Source organism: Danio aesculapii, chromosome 8 (assembly GCF_903798145.1).
Source record: "Danio aesculapii chromosome 8, fDanAes4.1, whole genome shotgun sequence".
In the NCBI taxonomy this organism is placed as follows: domain Eukaryota; kingdom Metazoa; phylum Chordata; class Actinopteri; order Cypriniformes; family Danionidae; genus Danio; species Danio aesculapii.
This window is the reverse complement of record NC_079442.1, coordinates 43,902,373-43,924,555: the sequence shown is the minus strand read 5'-3', so window position 1 is coordinate 43,924,555 and position 22,183 is coordinate 43,902,373. Positions and strand designations below refer to the sequence as shown.

General features: G+C 34.1%; 2 protein-coding genes across 2 annotated transcripts in view; one reads left to right on the top strand and one right to left on the bottom strand.

Annotated features, from left to right (window-relative positions):
* The window catches only part of ptpn18 (protein tyrosine phosphatase non-receptor type 18), a 51,674-nt gene extending 40,912 nt beyond the window's left edge, over positions 1–10,762 (bottom strand). The window contains exons 1-2 of the mRNA XM_056464448.1: positions 10,505–10,762; positions 2,285–2,393 (exon numbers count right to left, since the gene is read on the bottom strand). Of these exons, the coding sequence (XP_056320423.1) occupies positions 2,285–2,393; positions 10,505–10,600 (205 nt within the window). The 5' untranslated portion in view covers positions 10,601–10,762. The remainder of the gene's footprint in view (positions 1–2,284; positions 2,394–10,504) is intronic.
* A 3,469-nt stretch (positions 10,763–14,231) lies between these two features.
* mon1ba (MON1 secretory trafficking family member Ba) lies at positions 14,232–21,954 on the top strand. Its single transcript, XM_056464447.1, has 4 exons — positions 14,232–14,700; positions 15,725–16,517; positions 18,949–19,096; positions 21,458–21,954. The coding sequence occupies exons 1-4, from the start codon at positions 14,355–14,357 to the stop codon at positions 21,686–21,688; spliced, it is 1,518 nt and encodes a 505-aa protein (XP_056320422.1). The 5' UTR covers positions 14,232–14,354; the 3' UTR covers positions 21,689–21,954.
* The last annotated feature ends 229 nt before the right edge of the window (positions 21,955–22,183 follow it).

Genomic DNA, 22,183 nt, shown 5'->3' with positions numbered 1-22,183 from the left:
CTTCCATATAGTGTGTCACACAGCTCTAAGTAAAGTGAAATATCCAGCTAAGGCTTACATCTGTAAGTGTACAGTGTTTAAAACTATTGATTCATCTATAAAAGTGTCGACTCATAGTGCTTCAAACGAGTCGTCTTGATAACGAGTCATTAGGTGTTTCGTGATGACGCGGCTACGAAACACAAGTAGTTGGGCGCGCAAACCCGGGAGATTTGAAACCTGCGGCCCCGCCCACTAACAGAAAAAAAGTCCCACACACACACACAGAGAGAGAGACACTGGTGGAATGAAGTCACGCTGTGAAGATGGATTTTATTGACAGTCTAATCAAAGATGAAACCTCAGCAAAATAGCCCAGCCTTGAGCAGATCGAATGCTTCTGGAAATTACATGCTTAAAAAGAAGACTTCATCAGTTTGTTAAAGGAAGGATCAGTAAAGACTGTCAGAACATGGATCAGTACATCATGGATCAGTTTCTTCCCCCATTTCACCAGTCTAACTATGTGCGATTAAAACTGTTGCCTTGTTTACTCTAGCTTGCAAATTATGTATTTAGTTGTGTTTTGTTACTTGTAACCGTGTGTACTGTATCAGGTTAACTCTTTATATTCTCATATCGCATGTAAAGCCACGTTGAAAATGTGACGCGTGCCGCTTTGTTTACGGATCGTCAGCTGTTGCTACACACATGCAACGGTCAAGTTTTAAAATAGTTCAGCTCAGGTTCGAGGTGAGGTGTATAAATTGCACCCAGCAAGCTGAACTGGCGCTCTAGGCATGTGTGTCGTGTCCTCGGGGAGGATTGTAATGTGTGTCGTGTGTGTGTGTGTGTGTGGTGATATAACTGAGCGCTCTAGGTCTCCTCTATGGACGCGCCGGCCCTGTGTGTGTGTGTGTGTGTGTGTGTGTGTGTGTGTGTGTGTGTGTGTGCGTGCGTGCATGTGTGTGTGTGCAAAAAGAGCAAGTAGTCTGCAACGGGCTAGGAGATCTCCTCGCCAGTTCTTGGACTTTTTGCTCAATAAAATAGTTAGTCGTCAGTATTTTCTAGTCCATCGTCTGTGTTTACATTCACCCACTGGCAGCCAAAATCCACTATGAAGCGTGTATGCACTGTGACTACTTCTATATTGTTGATTAGCAGCTGGGCATTTCACTCTGTCTCGTGCTGATGCCTGTCAGTGTTGTCGACCAATCGCAGCAGGCTGTCATCGGTCCAATCAGCGCAGATTAGCTTCGCGCTGAGGACGGGTTTAGGAACAAATGAATCGCTGAACGATTCATATGGGAGTCGCTGGGATAATTAGGTAAAAATAAATGCAGATTATAAGACCATCAAAGTGTTGTTTGACCTTGCATGCATATTAGACTGTTGTTGGAGACCCTTACAACCTAAATATGACCCTATTTTATGTATAATATGGGCTCTTTAATGTAAAAAAAAAAAAACTATAAAGATAATGTAAATGTTATATTTTTACTAAAAAGACCCAAATGTTTATGGTGAAATGCATAGATATGCACTAGTCTTCCAACGACTAGTTTCAAAAAGATTCTAATTTTGTTATTTCTTAGCCACATATTTAATATAATGTCTCAAAACAAGCAAACTCTAATTGTATATATACTGTTCTTTAAAATACATTTCCTTAAAAAATAAATAAATAAACCAGTTTTAAAAACTATAATAAACTAACCATATGCACAACAGTCTCCAGGTCAGTTTCATCACCAGGTGATTATAAACACATGGAGAACCTTTTTCTTAACACGGTATTGTAAAGAAGGTAACTAAGCCATATTGGTAAATAGAGTTCATAAATAAAATTGAGATGGATTGAGTTTTATTGAGATGTGTTGGTCAGATTGGGTAACTTTATATATACAACGGAAAATTAAGACCCATTTAAATTGATTTATGACCTACAACACACTATTTCAGTGAAATAAAGACATTTTAAGGCCTAAAATTTAGATTTTAAAATGTAAGCCTTTTTAAGACCCAGCAGACACCCTGTTTATCTAATCTAACAGATTATCTAATATTTTAATAATATTATCCTTATTTATTTCTAATTTATATATGCTCGAGAGATATTGTAACATACACAAATGTGTTCTGCGTCTGTAATTCATGGAAAAAAATGCATGCTAATCATATTTTTAGGTTGTTGTTATTGTTAAAACAAACAGTAATGTCCATGTTACTGTATTTCTTTAAAACACCCAAATGTATATGGTGGAAACAGTCTTCCTATAACTAAAAGATTAGTAAGTGTACATACAAGGAAGGATATCCCTATAGCGGTTTTTCTTCACATTTTCTTTCATTCCTCCTGCATTAGTAGTCAATCCATAATCCTCTTTCAGTGATGCTGTTTTCTTTCGTATCAACTGAAAGAGAAAACACAAGTAAACAGATATTTTTAAAAATGTAAATACATCAAATCTCTCATTTTAGAAGTTGTTTGGTGGATCAATCACACTCTCTGCCCACAAGGCGGCGCTGTTTCTTGTTTGCATTGCTATGCTCCTTTAAAATAACCTTAAAACAAAAAGAGTCTTAGTTATTTGATGGTGAATGTGTTGTCTGACACACTCAAGATACATAAATAAATATAATGAAATTAAGCAATGACCAAACACACTGAACTATCCAGTAAACTTTCACATTTACATGTATGCATTTTATTTTGCTCTCATGTTTTTATGCATTGCTTTCAATGTAACAGTTTTGGTCTGTGCGTGCAAACAAACCCATATACGTAGGCATTATTAGCCTCATGCTCTCATGTTTGTGTAACGGACCAATTATAATCTGGCAAACAGGCAGGTTATTCATATCTGTAAACAGAAACGGATATGACTTTGTGACGAAGATCGTTTCACATGCTATTCTGAAAGTTACAATCTTGGTTACATTTCCATCAAAAAAGCCACAGCACAACCATTTACAACATGCGCTAACGTCTGAGCTGTGTTTCATTTACTCCCTCTTCTAATTTTAAATGCTGCATGTAGTTAACAACCGAAAGACTCACAGAGGAACTGGACATTGTATTCGTCACGAATGCCCTTTTACTTTCACTAATGAAGTCGAATGAGTCAAAATGGCAACAGGCACTTCTGTAAAATGTAACCACAGTGGAGTGTAATAACTTACTGTCAAGAAAATAATAAGAGTCTACTGGCAGAGAACATATATGCATATGTTATATGGAGATGTATACATAACCCAGTTGTTTATTACCACATCAGCAACTTATGGATATTTCGTTGGAAATATTAAAATAGATAAAAAACATATTGCATAATAGGGCTGCACAATATATCGTTTCAGCATCGATATCGCAAAGTGCAATAGTCACATCGCAGGATCTGCAATGTTGAGCTGATTTTCCTCAGTTGAAAGCATGTGTGTTTTGTGGATTCACTGCAAAATTTGACTTGAGTTAATCAACATGTTTATCATTTGCATTTGTTTTTAAGGTCTGGAGCATTTCAAGTCAGTTTAAAACACTCAGGCAAGAAATTATAATGCTTTTAACTTTAAGAAAGATTAATTGAATTATACGATGTAGACTATAATGATATTTAACATTAGTTTATTGTTATTTTGCCTGCTAGACTGCCAGAAAACCAGAAAATTCTGTGCATTTCATGTATTTGTCAATGCTGGTGATTTGGTTTATTTTATTTCATGCTCTAAACTACGAAATCATCCCAATCTGTCTAAAATTATGAATTGTTTCCAAACAGAGCCGTTCATTCCATCTCATGAAAGTATACTCAATATCGCAATATGTGTCGCAGATAAATATAGTTTTGTCCAATATCGCGCAGCCCTATTGCATAAGAATAACAACTCCATATGAGAGATTATCTAAAAATTAAACGTTTTACATTAAAAACATATTAGATTTGACATTTTTTTGAGATAATGAATTACTTTGAATAATTTAAAATTCGTCCCAGGGATAAGGGTTGCATGATATTGGAAAATTTACACGTTGCAATATTTTTTTATTTTGCGATGTACATTGCGACCTGAATTTAATTTTACTAGATAAGTTGAATAAATTTTTGTAAACAATCTATAATTTGGATTGATTGGGAAGATTCTGTAGAGGGGGTGTATAAAATACAATAAGCGGTGGCGCTGTGGGTAGCACTTTCTGGTTCAAGCCTTGGCTGGGTCAGTTGCATTTCTGTGTGGAATTTGAATGTTCTCCCCATGTTAGCGTGGGTTTCCTCCGGGTGCTCCGGTTTCCCCCACAGTCCAAACACATGCGCTATAGGTAAAATTAGGAAAACTAAATTGTAGTAGTGTATGTGTGTGTGAATGAGTGTATGGGTGTCCCAGTGATAGGTTGCAGCTGGAAGGGCATCCGCTGCTTAAAATATATGCTGGATAAGTTGGTGGTTCATTCTGCTGTGGCGACTCCAGATTAATAAATGGACTAAGATGAAAATAAATAAATAAATAAATAAATAAATGAACAGTGTTTTATTGTTTTCAGAAGAGTCTAAAATGTACTCAGGTATACAGTAATTGAATAATCAAGTGTAAAATAATACTGCATAGTCTTTGTTTTATAAACAATTCAAGAAAATTTATTGTTGTTAATTTTTTAAAGTTACATCTGGTACATTTTCTTATGCCTGAATGCTTTTTAAACCCTCACAGTCACAGGCCTTAATCCAGACTCAGCATTGCGAACATTGCGAGCATTGTGACAATTGCGAATGATCATATTGCGATATTGATCCTAAAGCGATATATTGTGCAACCCTACCCAGGATACATTTTTAAAAGCATTCATCAAAGTGCTCTCCGTATATAAATCTGGTATGATATAATTTAGAATTTCACATTTTAACAAAATATGTTTCATGGTGAGGAAAGCTTGTTGACAGTGTTTGCATGTTGGCTGCATGTTACCTGTGTATACATCTTGTATGTACTTCCATAGGCGGAGGGTGAACAAACTCCAGGGTGAGGCTAATATATCCGCTACCCTTTAATGCATTTAAAAAGATTTGCAACCGACAAAAAAGAGGTAATAACAAAAGCACAGCCTATATCACCAAACGTCCATTCAACACACACATTAAATTATTTAATTAAACTAACCCACTCATCTACACTATACCGGTCAAAAGTTTAGGGGCAGTTAATTTATTTTTCTAATTATTAATTTTATTTAATACTTTAATTAAAATTATTCTGTTTATCAAGATATATCATCAAGATATACATCAAGACATACATCAAGACATCATATATATATTGAACATTTATTAAATATATATAAAAAATGTTAAATTGTTTAATACTTATTTATTAAATATTTATTTATTACTTATACTGCATGTAGTTTTAAATGAAATTATTACTCCTTGTTGCTTTTACTACTATTACCATTAATGATAATAATAATAATAATAATAATAATGATAATAATAATAATAATAATAATAATAATAATGATAATAATAATAATAATAATAATAATAATAATAATAATAATAACAATAACAACAATAATAATAATTAATATTAGAGTGATTTCTGAAGGATTGTGACTCTGAAGACTGGAGTAATGAAGCTGAAAATTCATCATTAAAATCACTGGAATAAACTACTTTTGAACAGTTATTTTATAGTGCAATAACATTTCACAATTTTACAATTTGTGGTGTATTTGTGATTAAATAAATGCAGCCTTGGTGAGCAGGAGAAGCTTATTTTAAAACATTTAAAAATCCTACTGACCCCAAACCTTTGACCGGTAGTGTATATAATAATAATAATAATAATAATAATAATAATAATAATAATAATAATAATAATAATAAATTATATTATATTAAATCATAGATTAATGGTTGCCTTTTGTCTAACAAACAAAAAATGTGTTTTGGCATGGCAGTCAATATAAATAATAGCCACTGCCCTACCTTATACAGCAAAATCCTTCTTTTAGACCTGCCATTATAAGCGTTAATGTTGTCTTTGTTGTTTAGTCCTGTGGTTATGTCACTTTCGATATGCAACTAGGGAAATTTTAAAATTAGTCCACCTAAATAAGGTGGACCTCAGTGCCTACTCTTAAACTAAGTGTAGAATAGCTAGTTTCTTATATTTATGATCTCTGGTAATCTAGTAATTTATTTAACAAGTGACATTTTGAGTATCCAATCCTTTTGCAAAAATAAATAAATAAAAACGACCTATTTTATTTAATGCTGAAAACAAGTTAAACCAGAATAATATATTATTATACTGCTCTCGCAATACTCATTTGTCATTTATTACTTATGTCCTTGACCAGCAAATCGGAATAGTTTGCTGGCCAGCAGTTTTGGTTTCGTTTTCAGAGCTGCTGCGAACTCATTAGTGCAAAGTGCGGAGTTGGACAGTTCCATTTTTTGTGCGGAGGAAGACTTTAAATTTGATTGACAAACTTACAATAACTAAAGTGTTCTGTTAATCATCAACATTCATTTACGTTCGTATTTCGCCATACATCCGTTACATGTTTTCAATGCAGTTTTTTTCTTTGCTGCTATCTCCGTGGTCTCTGGCCAGGGGGAGGCTAACCCTTCCCCAGCCTTACACACGCTCCGCCTATGTGTAGTTCAGTTTATACAAAGATGTAGCACAATAATTGCAAGCACAAACAAATAGATTATCTACTATACACTCATCGCTTTATTAGGTACACCTTACTAGTACTGTGTTGGACCCCTTTTGCCTTCAGAACTTCAGAATCCTTTGTGGAATAGATTCAACAAGGTACTGGAAATATTCCTCAGAGATTTTGGTCCGTATTAACATGTTAGCATCATGCTGTTGCTGCAGATTTGTCGGTTGCACATCCACGATGCGAATCTCCTGTTCCACCACATCCTAAAGGTGCTCTATTGGATTGAGATCTGGTGACTGTGCAGGCCATTTGAGTATAGTGAATTCATTGTCATAATCAAGAAATCAGTCTGAGATGATTCACGATTTATGACATGGCACATTATCCTGCTGGAAGTAGCCATTAAAAGATGGGTACACTGCGGTCATAAAGTGATGGACATGGTCAGCAACAACACTCAGGTAGACGTTGACACGATGCTCAATTGGTACTAATGGGCCCAAAACTGTGCCAAGAAAATATCCCCCACACCATTACGCCACCACCACCAGCCCGTTGATTTAAGGCAGAATGGATCCATGCTTTCATGTTGTTGATGGCAAATTCTGGCCCTACCATCTGAATGTCGGAGCAGAAATCAAGACTTATCAGACCAGTCAACATATTTCAATCTTCTATTGTCCAATTTTGGTGAGCCTGTGCCAATTGTAGCCTCAGTTTCCTGTTCTTAGCTGACCGGAGTGGCACCCGGTGTGGTCTTCTGCTTCTGTAGCCTATCTCCCTCAAGGTTCGACATGTTGTGTATTCAGAGATGCTGTTCTGCATACCTTGGTTGTAACGAGTTACTGTTGCTTTTCTATCAGCTGGAACTAGTCTATCAGTTGGACAGGTATACCTAACAAAGTGGCCAGTAAGTGTATAGTGTCATTATGTCATGAAAACATATGTCTGAGTGTACCTTTTTTTATTCATGATATGATTAAGTTATGAATATGAAAATGAATATGAATAATATTAGAATGACACCCATCTAACTACACACCCACCAACTAAATATATACATATACATAGAAGTATACAAAACCGGTCAAAACTTTGGAGTCAGTTTTTTGTCTTCATGTTTTTTTTTAAAGACAATGATTCTGTTCATCAAGGCGGCAATTATTAAATGTAAATAAATTGTTAAATATTTATTACAATTTTTAATAACTGCTTTCTTATTCTATGTAGTTTCAAATTAAATGATTACTTAAGTCATTTTTGCTTTTATCACTATTACCAATATTAATAATAATAATAATAATAATAATAATAATAATAATAATAATAATAATAATAATTATTATTATTATTATTATTATTATTATTATTAATAATAATATTACTGTGATTTCTGAAGGATTGTGTGACTGAAGACTGGAGTAATGAAGCTGAAAATTAATCTTTAAAAATCACTGGAATAAATGATTAAATTACATTATAAACTACTTTTGAACAGTTATTTTATAGTGCAATAACATTTCACAATTTTACGATTTGTATTGTATTTTTTATTAAATAATTGCAGCTTTGGAGAGGAGGATAAGCTTGTTTTAAAACATTTAAAAAGCCTACTGACCCCAAACTTTTCACTGGTAGTGTATATATACACAAGTATGTTTTAATGTCTTGACAAAATTATTAGTAAGAGCTTTCAACACTGTTTAATGTTTCTCATGCAAATGTTGAATGTATTTGCAAAATTGCACATGTAAATAAGCAAAAGATTATTCGGTACTATTATGAAAATGTTGAATATCTCTCACCCACAAAATTGTCAGTAATGCACGCTCATGGGGTTATAAATGTCCATGTATTGATCATATTTTTACATATGCAAAAATAAATTCTACAATGATGGTACAAGATGGAAATTCTGGAGAAATTTTAAACCAAATCATATCACATGGTATGTGATAATCAAAAGGTACAAGAAATGTTGCTTGACCATTGTACCAAGTCGAAATGATGTAATGTAACATGTATTAACAGTTGAAGTCAGAATTATTAGCCCACCTTTGAATTTTTTTTTCTTTTTTAAATAATTCCCAAATGATGATTAACAGAGCAAGGAAATTTTCACAGTATGTCTGATAATATTTTTTCTTCTGGAGAAAATCTTATTTGTTTTATTTTGGCAAGAATACAAGCAGTTTTAAAATTTTTATGAAACATTTTAAGGTCAAAATTATTAGCTTCTTTAAGCTATTTTTTTTCTCGATAGTCTACAGAACAAACCATCGTTATACAATAACTTGCCTAATTACACTATCCTGCCTAGTTTACCTAATTAACCCAGTTAACCCTTTAAATGTCACTTTAAGCTGTATGAAAGTGTCTTGAAAAATGTCTAGTCAAATATTATTTACTGTTATCATGGCTATAAAATAAATCAGTTATTAGAAATGAGTTATTAAAACTATTATGTTTAGAAATGTGTTGAAAAAAATCTTCTCTCCGTTAAACAGAAATTGGGGAAAAAATTAAACAGGGTGACGAATAATTCTGACTTCAACTGAATATATTGCATTTATCGTGTTTGGCCATACACCAAAAGTGCTTCACAATCACAAGGGAGGTCTCTCCTCACCACCATCAGTGAGCAGCATCCACTTGGATGATACGACGGCAGCCACAGGACAATGGCGCCAGTGCGCTCACCACATACCAGCTATTGGTGGAGTGGAGGATGGTGGATGGGGATGATTGGGAGGCCATGATGGGTAAGGTGATAATGCATTGGTGGTATGTTGATTTATACAAACTGAATTTTTTAGTCGACCAATCAATTGTACTGACATGCAATGAAACAACCCAAAAGGTACAACATTAATTACATGTTTTAACATATACCATTGTATGACTAATACCTTATTAGAGAGATTGGTTTACATAGTCTCTGAATAAAGACAAAATACGGTTTCATTATCACAACACCATGGTATCATAGCATTTGTGTCGTTTAGACAACACTTAATGCCCCAAAACTGTTTTATAATGCTAAATATGGCATTGTGTGTCATTTTGTTTCATGTGAAACAACCTGTTTGAGTTTTAAATGACTTTCCATTGTATTTGTATAAGTAAAAAAATGTACAAAAGACAAAAAAGACTGTGGATATGAGTTTTCTCATTAAAAATAAGCATGAAGGTCAAAGACAAGACATCCCATTTTAGTATCTGCATCAAATTACATTTACAAAATCCAATTTGCCAACTTAAAAAACATGTAATGTAAGCAAAGTGTTTACCAAAACAATTTTGCGAAGGTAAAATGTAAAAATACTGAAAAAAATAAGCAAAATTGTCATTGAGTGTAATAGTCCTGATTTTGACATTCTAATATTTATCAGCTGTGTTACATTAAAAAGGGCTAAGTTGTATTGTTTTTCTTTAATCTACAATAATAAATATGGTATTGTGAGCCATTCTGTTTTATCTGATACGACATGTTCAAGTTTTAAATGATTTTCCATTGTATTTATCTAAGTAAAAAGTGTGTATAAAAGACTGAACTCGGTGAATATAAGCTCTAATAACATTTTGTCTTTTAAAAATAAGCATGCAGGTCAAAGACAAGACATCCCATGTGAGTATCTGCATCAAATAAAAATTTTAAATCTTCAAAATGAGGACTTTAAAAGTAATTTTGATGTGCAAGTATTTATCCGCTGTGCTATAGCTATCAAGTTGTATTTTCTTCAGTCTACAAATATTGTTTGTCACTCTGTTTGGTCTGAAACGACCTGTTCGAGTTCTAAATGACTTTCTATTTCTATATTTATATAAGTACAAAAGTGTGTATAAAAGACTTACGCTGAACTCGGATGATATGAGCTGGTCTCCGCTTCTGTCATGGTTGGACAAACAGTTGACTCGCTCCACAAAACTCAACAGGTGCGCTTCCATCATCGTATAATCCCACTCAGAAGAATCTCACTTCGTCATTTCTGCTACAGGACTCCCTGTACAATCTTCACTACCAATATATGACATCCAAAGCTGCTGCGTTTGTGTCTTTGAAAAGTTACTTGGGCAGTAAAGCCGACACAGGGAAGTTTCTCCTGCTGATGTTTCTGCTGGTCACCTTCGTGAGGGAGTTCTGTCAATCATAAACCGTCACCACGCCTATTTTGCCAGTCAAGCCAATCCGCTGCCAGAACTTCACCTGGAATAAACTACACTTTTATTTAGCTTAATGTTTTTAGTTGTATTTGGTCTTGTGGTTAACTACATTTCCCATCATTCCTTCTGGCAAAACGCGCTCGATTGCATACAGCGAATACATATTTTTTTTCTTTTGCTCTTCATTAGCTATAGTACGAGTGCAAAAATCTTTCACATATTTTAATGCGATATGAAATTTCCAGCGACCAAACTCACTTCAAGGTAAGTAATGTCAAAGCTTTTAGTTTAATAATAATTGTAAAATATTTTGTTTTCTATTTTGGTAAGTTTTTTGTTACTTATTATGCTGTACATTTACACATATATGCTACTAATCTATTGTAATAATGTTTGTATTACTAGATAGGGACAAATGCAATAATAATCGTGTAATAATAATTGTAAAATATTTTGGTTTCTATTTTGGTAAGTTTTCAGCTCATTATACTGAACATTTACACATATAAGCTATTAATCTATTGTAATAATGTTAGTATTATTAGATAGGGACAAATGCAATAATAATCGTGTAATAATAATTGTAAAATATTTTGGTTTCTATTTTGGTAAGTTTTCAGCTCATTATACCGAACATTTACAAATATATGCTATTAATCTATTGTAATAATGTTAGTATTATTAGATATGGACAAATGCAATGATAATAGTGTAATAATAGTAATTGTTAAATATTTTGGTTTCTATTTTGGTATGTTTTTGCGACTCATTATTATATTGTACATTTACACATATAGACTACTAATCTATTGTAATATTATTAGTATTATTAGATAAGGACAAATGCAATAATAATAATATAGTAATAATAGTTGTAAAATATTTTGGTTTCTATTTTGGTATGTTTTTTGTTACTCATTGTGCTGTATATTTACATGCATAGGCTAATCTGTTGTAATAATGTTAGTATTATTAGATAGAGATACAATTCAATAATAATAGTGTAATAATAATAATTGTAAAATATTTGGTTTCTATTTTGGTTTTATTTTTGGTTTCTACACATTGTAATTCATTTGATTTTTCGCTACTGGAAAAAAAGTATCGCCGTTGATAATGGCGTTTAGTTAGAGTGCCGTTATTCCCATCACTGAAAACAAGTGCTATGGAGGTCAATGTTTTCCAGCTTTCTTTAAAATATTCTTTAACATGTTTAGAACAAGAAAGCATATTAAAAAATAGGACATCAGTAAATAGTCCATTTAATAGTCCATCAGTTTTAGAATTGTATCTTTTCGTATTAATTGTTTCATAACAATTATATGGTTTTAGACAGACGTTTTCACTTGATCAAGACAATTTGAGTTGTCTGAAAGTCTCTAAAAATACTCTTCTGTTTTTTACAGACTGTTTCCGTACCACTCTGACTACACTTAAAGGGACAGTTCACCAAAAATGTATTCACTTTTCTTCAAGTGGTTTCAAACCTGATAGGAAACTATGGCAGTCAACTATAGTCATACTATAATATGGCAGTCAATGGTTTCCAGCTTTCTTCAAAATATCTTCTTTTGTGTTCAAGAAACTCTAAACATGTTTAGAACAGATTAAAGACAGACTTTTATGTTTAGCTGTCCCTTTAAGTATCACTTTTATTTATTTATTTATTTATTACTATTTTTGCTTTATTAACAAAAACCAGCATGTACAGTTTCATTATACAATAAAATCACTCACATTCCTTAACAAGAAGGATTAAATTTAATAAAATAAATTTAATTTAAAAAAAGAAGAGGGAAAATAATTATCAATTTACATAGAAATATAGGGGCGTCATGCTGGCTCAGTGTTTAGCACTGTCCCCTCACAGCAAGAAGGTCACTGGTTCAAGTCCCAACTGGGCCAGTTGGCATTTCTGTGTGGAGTTTGTATGTTCTCCGCGTGTTAATGTGGGTTTCCTCTGGGTGATCCGGTTTCCCCCACAGTCCAAAGACATGCGCTATAGGTGAATTGAAGAAACTAAGTGTGTATGAGTGTGTGTAAACGAGAGTGTATGGCTGGAAGAACATCCGCTGTGTAAAGCATATGCCAGATTAGTTGGCAGTTCATTCCGCTGTGGCGACCCCTGATAAATAAGGCACCAATCCGAAGGAAAAGAATAAAAATGATAATTTTTACATTTTAGTTATTAACAAAAGTTATTAAATGCACTTTTAGCACAGAAAATACATACAAAGATTTTAAGTAAAAATGTTAAAGGAGGAGCACACATTAACCATTAATTATCTTCCTTACAGTAACAGCTCACACTTTACAATAAGGTTCATTAGTTAATGTTAATTAATGCATTTACTAACATGAACAAACAATGAACATGAATTTATGAATTTACTACAGTATTTGTTTATGTTAGTTAACGTTAGTTAATGAAAATACAGTTGTTTATTTTTAGTTCGTAACTCATGGTGCATTAACTAATGTTAACAAGCATGGACTTGGATGTTAATAATGCATTATTAAATGTTCAATTATGATTAATAAATGCTGTACAAGTGTTGTTCAAGTGTTGTGCATTTAGTTTATTATAGTTTTTCAAGATATGCTTGGCATTAATAGCAAATGGCGTTAATTGGCATGCTGTCCCGGGAGAGAACCCTGTGCTCGGAGATACTTGAGCCCAAGGCTCCCACTCGGTCAATAAAAATATAAGGGGAGCCGAGATAAGGTACGTCTCGAGAGCTCCGAGGAAAAGGAGGAGATGGGGTGGACGGGGGGATTCTTCCAAAATGAAGATTAAGCAGTAGGAAAAAAACGATTCATTTATTGTACACTAGGATCAATCTGATTGGATTATTACTGCTTACAGATGAGCAGCCAGTTGTGCTCAATCATATCAGGTGCTCCTCTTGAAATTAGTTTATGAAACTTCACTTAAAACTTGTCTTTTTTTTAAGAAATGCTAATAAAAATACATATAAATAGAGTTTGCTTGTTTCAACACTATTTAGTGGTTAAGAAATAACTGAATTTTTATTTTATTGAGGCAGGTTAAACAAAAAAAATCACTGGCCATCACAAATAATACTTACAGTTTGCCCTTGTGAAACTCTGAAATTTCATTCATAATAGTCTTAAAAAGTCTTAAATTTGACTTGATGAAACCTGTAGAAGCCCTGTTTAACATAGATCTAAAAATGTTGTGTTAGCAAGACCAAAATAAATGTGAAATAGTTTCATTAAAGCATTCGCATTTTAACTCAATTTCACATTTTTGAAGTATCAGTTTTATGTCCCACGTTAACCTCATAAGCCAACCCAGTCCAGTTAGAAATCGTTCTTTCAGCAAGAAATGAAGCGTCATGTTCATCCTATTACACAGTTTTAACCGCTCTCTGATCCCCAGGCATCATGTGATTCCTTATTCCAGCCCGAGTAATGGAGGGCCACAGAGATCCATTGTGTGACATCAATAGCAGCACCCTTAAAAAAACACACCAAATCCAGACACACAGAAGATTCTCACTTTGAGGGGAAATGAGAAATGCACAACATGCACAGGAATAGAGGAAGCTGGGGGTTTCAGCCTGAGGACACCTTGATAGAGGATTCTGGTGAGTTTCCATCAAGCCTGGAGCTCAATGGGCAGAAGACTGAGCTGTTGGCTGGTTGCGCTATGGATGTTCCAGGTTTGTCCCACCGGAATGAAGATGTAACGTCTGAGAGCTGGAGGAAACACAGAAAGCATGTGTTTGTGCTGAGCGATGCAGGGAAGCCCATTTACTCCCGCTATGGTAATGAAGAGGCCCTTTCCTCCACCATGGGTGTGATGATGGCGCTGGTCTCCTTCGTTCAGGCTGGAGGAAATACCATCCAGTCAATATTTTCAGGTGAGATCCTCCATAGATGTAGGTTTTAAAGGGGTAGTTCACCAGTAACTAATTTCTGTCAGCATTTACTTACCCTTCACTTGTCCCACACCTTTTTAAGCTTTCTTCTGTTAAACATAAAAGAAGATATTTTGATGAATGCTGACTTCCTGCATACATATATATATATATATATATATATATATATATATATATATATATATATATATATACTGTATGTCTTTGGACTGTGGGGTAAACCGGAGCTACCGGAGGAAACCCACGCGAACACAGGGAAAACATGTAAACTCCACACAGAAATGGCAACTGACCCAGCTGAAGCTCGAACCAGCGACCTTCGAGCTGTTAGGCGATTGTGCTAACCACTGCGCCACCATGTCACCCCATTTGTTGAGTCTATATATATATATATATATATATATATATATATATATATATATATATATATATATATATATATATATATATATATATATATATATATATATATATATATATATATATACATATATACCTGTATACATACATACAGTCAGAATTATTGGCCCCCCTCTTTTTCCTTTTTAGATATTTCCCAAATTATGTTTAATAGAGCAAGGACAATTTCACAGTATGTCTAATAATATTTTTTCTTCTGGAGAAAGTCTTATTTGTTTTATTTCGGCTATAATATAAGCCGCTTTTAATTTTTAAATAAACATTTTAAGGTCAAAATTACTAGCCCATTACGCTATTTTACGTTTGTCTGCAGAACAAACCATCGATATACAATGATTTGCCTAATTAAATTCTGAAAACTGGACTGACACTGTTTTAATTTACAATAATCTTCTACGTGAAGCTGCTTTGACACAATCTACATTGTATAAGCGCTATAGAAATAAAGGTGAATTGAATGGAATTGAATGTAATGCAGACACCTAAAAGAGATGTGTTGTATTTATTCCATATGTAGTCCTATGATGACAACTAATATAACTAACATAATATTATCATATATGTTCTTTCCGTCTGTTTCCCTCAGATGAGCACACAGTGGTGTTTTTACAGCAGGGACCTCTGGTGTTTGTATCAGTCTCCACAACTCATCAATCAGAGCAGCAGCTGCGCGGTGAACTCCTCCATGTCTATCATCAGATAGTCAGCATGCTCACGCAGGCCAGCATAAAGCGCATCTTTGAGCACCGCAAGAACTATGACCTGCGGCGTCTGCTGTTTGGCTCTGAGAGGGTCCTTGACAGCCTTCTGGACGTCATGGACTCTGATCCCAGCTTCATGTTATCAGCAGTCCAGTGTTTGCCCCTGCCATCCTCTTCCAGAGACACTCTCAGTCACATCCTACAGAAATCCATCACCCCCAATCTGGTTTTCTCCTTTCTCATTGCACAAAACCGGCTTGTGTCCATCGTTCAGGAGAAGACAGTCGTGGAGGATGCTAGACTAAAACCCAGCGACCTTCATCTCCTCTTAAACCTCATCAGGGCATCTTCTGCTTTTCAGGCAGGAGAGATTTGGATGCCCATCTGCCTGCCTCTGTTTAATCATGACTGCTACTTTTATGCCTACGTGGCATATCTAGACCCTCCTGAATGCACCATATGCCTTGTGCTTCTGTCCACAGATAAAGAAGCTTTTTATGCCATGGCAGAGTGCAAACGGAAAATCGAGCAAGCTTTCAAGTCTCAGAATGCCTTGGAGTGTGTGGCAAACAGTCAGATGTACTGTGTTGAGGATATCGGTGTAAATAATCTCAGGCACTTCTTGTACAAGCCCTCAAATGTGATGGAACATCATCGCCAGCTCCCTCAGTTTACATGGTAAGGTGCCGTGAAGTGCTTTGAAATGTGCATTTTTTTTGTCGAAATTTGATGTAATCTCAGCTGAAACATGAAGAGAGGGCGGAGCAGAGTGTAGCTCCTCCCCTTTATTAAAAAACATCCAATAGCGTTTTTTTTTTATCACAGCTCTGCCACCGAGAGTGGTTTAGATCAAGTGCATCAAATCAAAAGCAAATGAGAAGTATCTTGAAGTGGATGGGGCATGTCAGATACAAGAGAGCGTTTGATTGGTCAGAAGATTTGATGAGAAACTGAAGTATGAGGTGATGTCAAAAATCATTCATCCAATCAAGCATAAACAAATGTTAAGTTAACATGCTAAAAAAATTCTAAAACAGTCATGTGGTAAAACATGCAAGAAACATGCTAGAAGCATGCCAAATCATGCTAGCACAATGTTAAACATGACAGAAATGTTACTTGCTTGAATCAAGTTAAAACTTGCTTGAAACATGATAGGAACATGTCAAATCATGCTAATAAAATGTTAAACATGCCAGAAGGGTTAACTTATGTTAACAGTTACCTTTATAGAAACATGCTAAAACAGTTGTGTGGTAAAACATGCGGGAAACATGCTAGAGACAGGTTAAATCATACTAGCAAAATGTTAAACATGCCAGAAATATTAACTTATGGTAAGCTGCTAAAACAGTTAGCTATGTGAACATTTTATAAACATGCTAATCACCCTCATTCATGTTAGCAATTCATTAAACATGATACTATCAGCATGTAATATTCATGCTAGATATTTGAAAAATGCTAAAATGAATGTAAGAACATGGTTAAACAGCCATCTGTAAAAACATGCTAACTAATTCATAGCAGTTTTAGCAGTGTATTAGTCTTAACAATGATAGAAACATTATGGTAACAGTTAACATGCTAGAGACCTGCTAAAGCAGTTAGCTATGTGAACAATGTCTAAACATGCTAATCAACCTTATTCATGTTAGCAATTCACTAAACATGATACTTTCAGCATGTAAAATTCATGCTAGATATTTGAAACATACTACAATGAATGTGAGAACATGGTTAACCACCCATCTGTAAATACATGGTAACTAATTCATAGCAGTGTTAGCAGTGTATTAGCATTGGCAATAATAGAAACATTATGGTAACAGTTAACATGCTAGAAACCTGCTAAAACAGTTAGCATTCAGAAACTGCCTGAATGACAAACTGCAAGCTTTGGATATCAGGTTTATATCTTCTAAATGCTAATTTGTCACTGTTTTGGAGCACACTAGCTTATACTGTAGATATCACTAAAACTAATACTGATACTAACATCTAAAGTTTAAACCTGCTACATTTACATTTTTGACTCTTGTAATACATTAAAAAACATATGTTTACATATATTTGATAAACATTCCATTCAACATACTTATTTATCTGAAAATCAATGCCACAGTTAGTTAGTCTTCTTTGAAAATTACATTTCTTTCACCTCAGAAATACACGTTACAGATGTAAAACAGGTTGTAAATGTAGGCTAATGCATACTTCAAATTAAAATGAGCTGCTAAAGAACAGTAAACCACAAGTAAATTAACAAAATCTAGTATTTTTACTAGAGATGCACCAATATATTGGCCAATAATTGGTATCAGCCAGATTGAAAGCAATTTGCTAGGCTATAGCTTTAAAATGATCATGTCAATTATGTCCTATCATTCAGAAGAAGGTAGAAGAATACATGAAATATCTCTGTTTGGTTACTTTTCTGCTTATGAGACCAGTAATTCTGAAACATTACACTAAAATGAACAAAATAGGCGTTTTAATTTAATTAAGAAATTATTTATGAAATTGAAATAAGGTATAAAAGGTATAAGAGCACCAAATTATTGGTATTGGCAGATATTACTCCGAATAATCTTTATATTGGTATATATCTGAGAACTTTAGTATGTGTGCATCTCTAGTTTCGAGTCATTTGTCTGAATCAGAGTTTATTTTGCCATCAGAAACAACAGATGGCTCTCAAATCCTGATAAATGATGGTCTGTAAGCCAGGATTTCCACATTCTGTGAAAGATTAGACCACTTTGCCATGAATTCAGCTATTTGATCCAGCTAATCACATGGCTGCAATGTTTCAGACCCTGTGTAGACACAGTTGCGAGGTGCCTTTTATGCAAAAATGCAAGCAAATAAGGCCAACTGAATGATTCGATTGAAGCTTCAAAGATCACATGATGTTTGGAAACAGCCTGTGGTTAAAACTGTGTCTGTCTCAAATTGAGCGAAGCTGGGTTTATACTTTCAGAAGACATCTCTGCCACTGTTAATGTAGGAGGTGTGATCAAGTCACATTTCTTAGTAAACAATGGCTGTGCTGTAATTGGTGATTCATAATATTAGCATGCATTTTCTCTTATGTTGCTTCTCTCAGCCCAGAGATGGCCGTGGCCTACAAAAGCCAGGAAGAGAGGATACGTCTGCTGGATCTGTATCGCAACATGCACAATCGCATCCACAGTATGTCACGGCCTCTTAAACTCATCTACCATTCTGCAGACGGAGAAACTCTGCTGGCTTGGGTATGTGACAGTCTGTGTTTATAAGAATAAAGACATGATAAAACAGTTAGTCATGTGGTAAAACATGTGAAATATGCTAAGAACATGTCAAATCCTACTAGCAAAATGCTAAACATGAAAAAAATGCTCATGTTGTTAACATACTACAAGCATGCTAAAACAGTTAGTCATGTGGTAAAATGTGAGGGATATGCTAAAACATGTCAAATCCTACTAGCAAATGGTAATCCAGACAAGAACATGAAATAATTTTAACATTTAATACACTACAAACATGCTAAAACAGTTAGCCATGTGGTAAACAGGCAAGAACCATATAGGGACCTGTCAAATCATGCAAGCAAAATGCTAAAGATGACAGAAACATTAACTCATGTAAACAATTCACAGGCCTACTAGAAACATGCTAAACAGTTAGCCATGTTGTAAACATGCAAGCAACGTGCTATGGACATGTCAAATCATGCAAGCAAAATGCTAAAGATAACAGAAATATTAACTCATGTTAACAATTCACAGGCGTACTAGAAACATGCTAAACAGTTAGCCATGTTGTAAACATGCAAGCAACATGCTATGAACATGTCAAATCATGCTAGCAAAATGCTAAAGATGACAGTAACATTAACTTGTTAAAAATTAACAAGCCTACTAGAAACATGCTAAATAGTTAGTCATGTGGAAAACATGCGAGAAACATGTTAAGCATTTTGCTAGCATGATTTGACATGTCCATAGACTATGTCAAATCATGCTAGCAAAATGCTTAACATAACAGAAACACTTGTGTTAAATTGCTAAGCATGCTTAAACAGTTGGTTAGGTGGTAAAACATGCAAGACACATACTAGGGACATGTCAAATCATCCTAGCCAATTGCTAAACATACCAGAAATGTTGAAAGGTTGATTTTTTTTTGCTGTTATGTTGCTTGCTTGTAAAGCTCTTTGAGAAAACAACTGTTAATTGTGCTACACAAAATACATATATTATTAATAACCAATGTTAACCGTTTTATATATATATATATATATATATATATATATATATATATATATATATATATATATATATATATATATATATATATATGCTAGAAAAATGCGATAACAGTCAGGTGGTAAAACATGCAAGAAACATGCTAGAAACATTTCAAATCATGCTAGCACAATGCTAAACATGACAGAAATGTTAACTTATGTTAGCTTGTTTGAATCATGCTGAAACTTGCTTGAAACATGATAGGAACATGTGAAATTGTGCTAATAAAATGTTAAACATTCCAGAAATTTGATCTCATGTTAACATACTACAAACATGCTAAAACAGTTAGTCATATGGAAAAACGTGACAAATGAGAAATGAAAGAACATGTCAAATTCTACAAGCAAATGGTTAACAAGACAGGAACATTAACACATTTTAACAGCTAACATACTAGAAACATGCTAAAACAGTTAGCCATGTGGTAAACATGCAAGAAACATGGTGAAGACCTGTCAAATCATGCTAGCAAAATGTTAACATGACATAAACGTAACTCATTTTAACAGCTAACATACTAGAAACATGCTAAAACAATTAGCCATGTGGTAAACATGCCAGCAACATGCTACGGACATGCCAAATCATGCTAACAAAATGTTAAACATGCCAGAAACGTTAATTTATGTTAAGAGTTAACTTTGCAATAACATGCAATAAACATGCTAGACACAGGTTAAATCATACTATCAAAATGTTAAACATGCCAGAAATGTTAACTTATGGTAACGGTTAACATGCCTGAAACCTGCTAAAACAGCTAGCCATGTAAACATTTTCTAAACCTGCTAATCACCCTCATTCATGTTTGCAATTCATTTAACATGATTCTATCAGCATGTAAAATTCATGCTAGATATTAGAAACATGTTAAAATGAATGTTAGAACATGGTTTAACAGCCATTTGTAAAAAATATGCTAACTAATTCATAGCCATGTATTAGCATTAGCAATGATATAAACATTCTATCAACATGATAATTCATCCTAGAAACATACTTGAGGTATACTGATATGCTATGCTGAAAGGCGTTAGCCATGTCTTAAAGCATGCTTAAAGTACGCTAATCAAGCTAACTTATGTTAATCAACATGCTATCAACATGCTAATTAATGTTAGTAAGGCATATTAAAAGATGTTAAAACAGAGTATTCATTGAATAAAACATTACTCATTAAATTTTAAACTATAAAAGGCTACTATTTTTTGATAATACTGTATGGAGCAATTTCATAAACATCTTACAACCACAAACTTGGTAGGTTATGTGTAAGTTGATGTAATGTTTCCTAAAACTCTCCCTCTTGTTCTACAGGTCACAGGGAAGTTTGAGATGTACGCCTGCTTTACGTCACTTGTCACAAAGAAATCAGCAATCAGTGAATTGACAAAACTGCTGCGGTGGATCAAAAAGGAAGAGGATCGTCTCTTTATTTGTCACCTTCCAAAATATTCCACTACTTCACAGTCTGGCAGGATTTCCACAGACAGGGGGGGACCAGACAGAGCGAATGCATCAGACACTGGTTTTATGTCTCTCTTGTAGCCTTGAGTTACCTGCTGTTTACCAGCACACACACCAGTTGCAGTTTTACTTCCATCTTTATGGAGTGTTTGCATAAAATGGGAGTAGTGGCTGCGCTGAATATATTCAATCTTCCTGGTATGTGGTTTCATAGGTGTGGTGCTTTCACAATGCAAATTCTTGTGTACTGTACACTTTAGTTCGACCTTATCTTATTGTTTTACTGAAAACATGATTTGTAATGAGAGTCATTAACATTAAATTGGTACAATGTAAGAACAATATAAGTCTTATGCAATGCTCATTCATGAATAAAAATCCAATATTTACCTGTTAGCCAGGACTCACTTTTGGGGATTTACACCTACCTAACTTTAAATCGTAACAGTTCCTGACTCCAGTAAGGTACAACCACAAATTATGTATCATTGGGAAGAAGACACTTTCAGCTTTACTGTGGTAAAAGAGGAAGTTACATGCTCAAAAATATAAAAAGTTATACATTATGAAGTCATG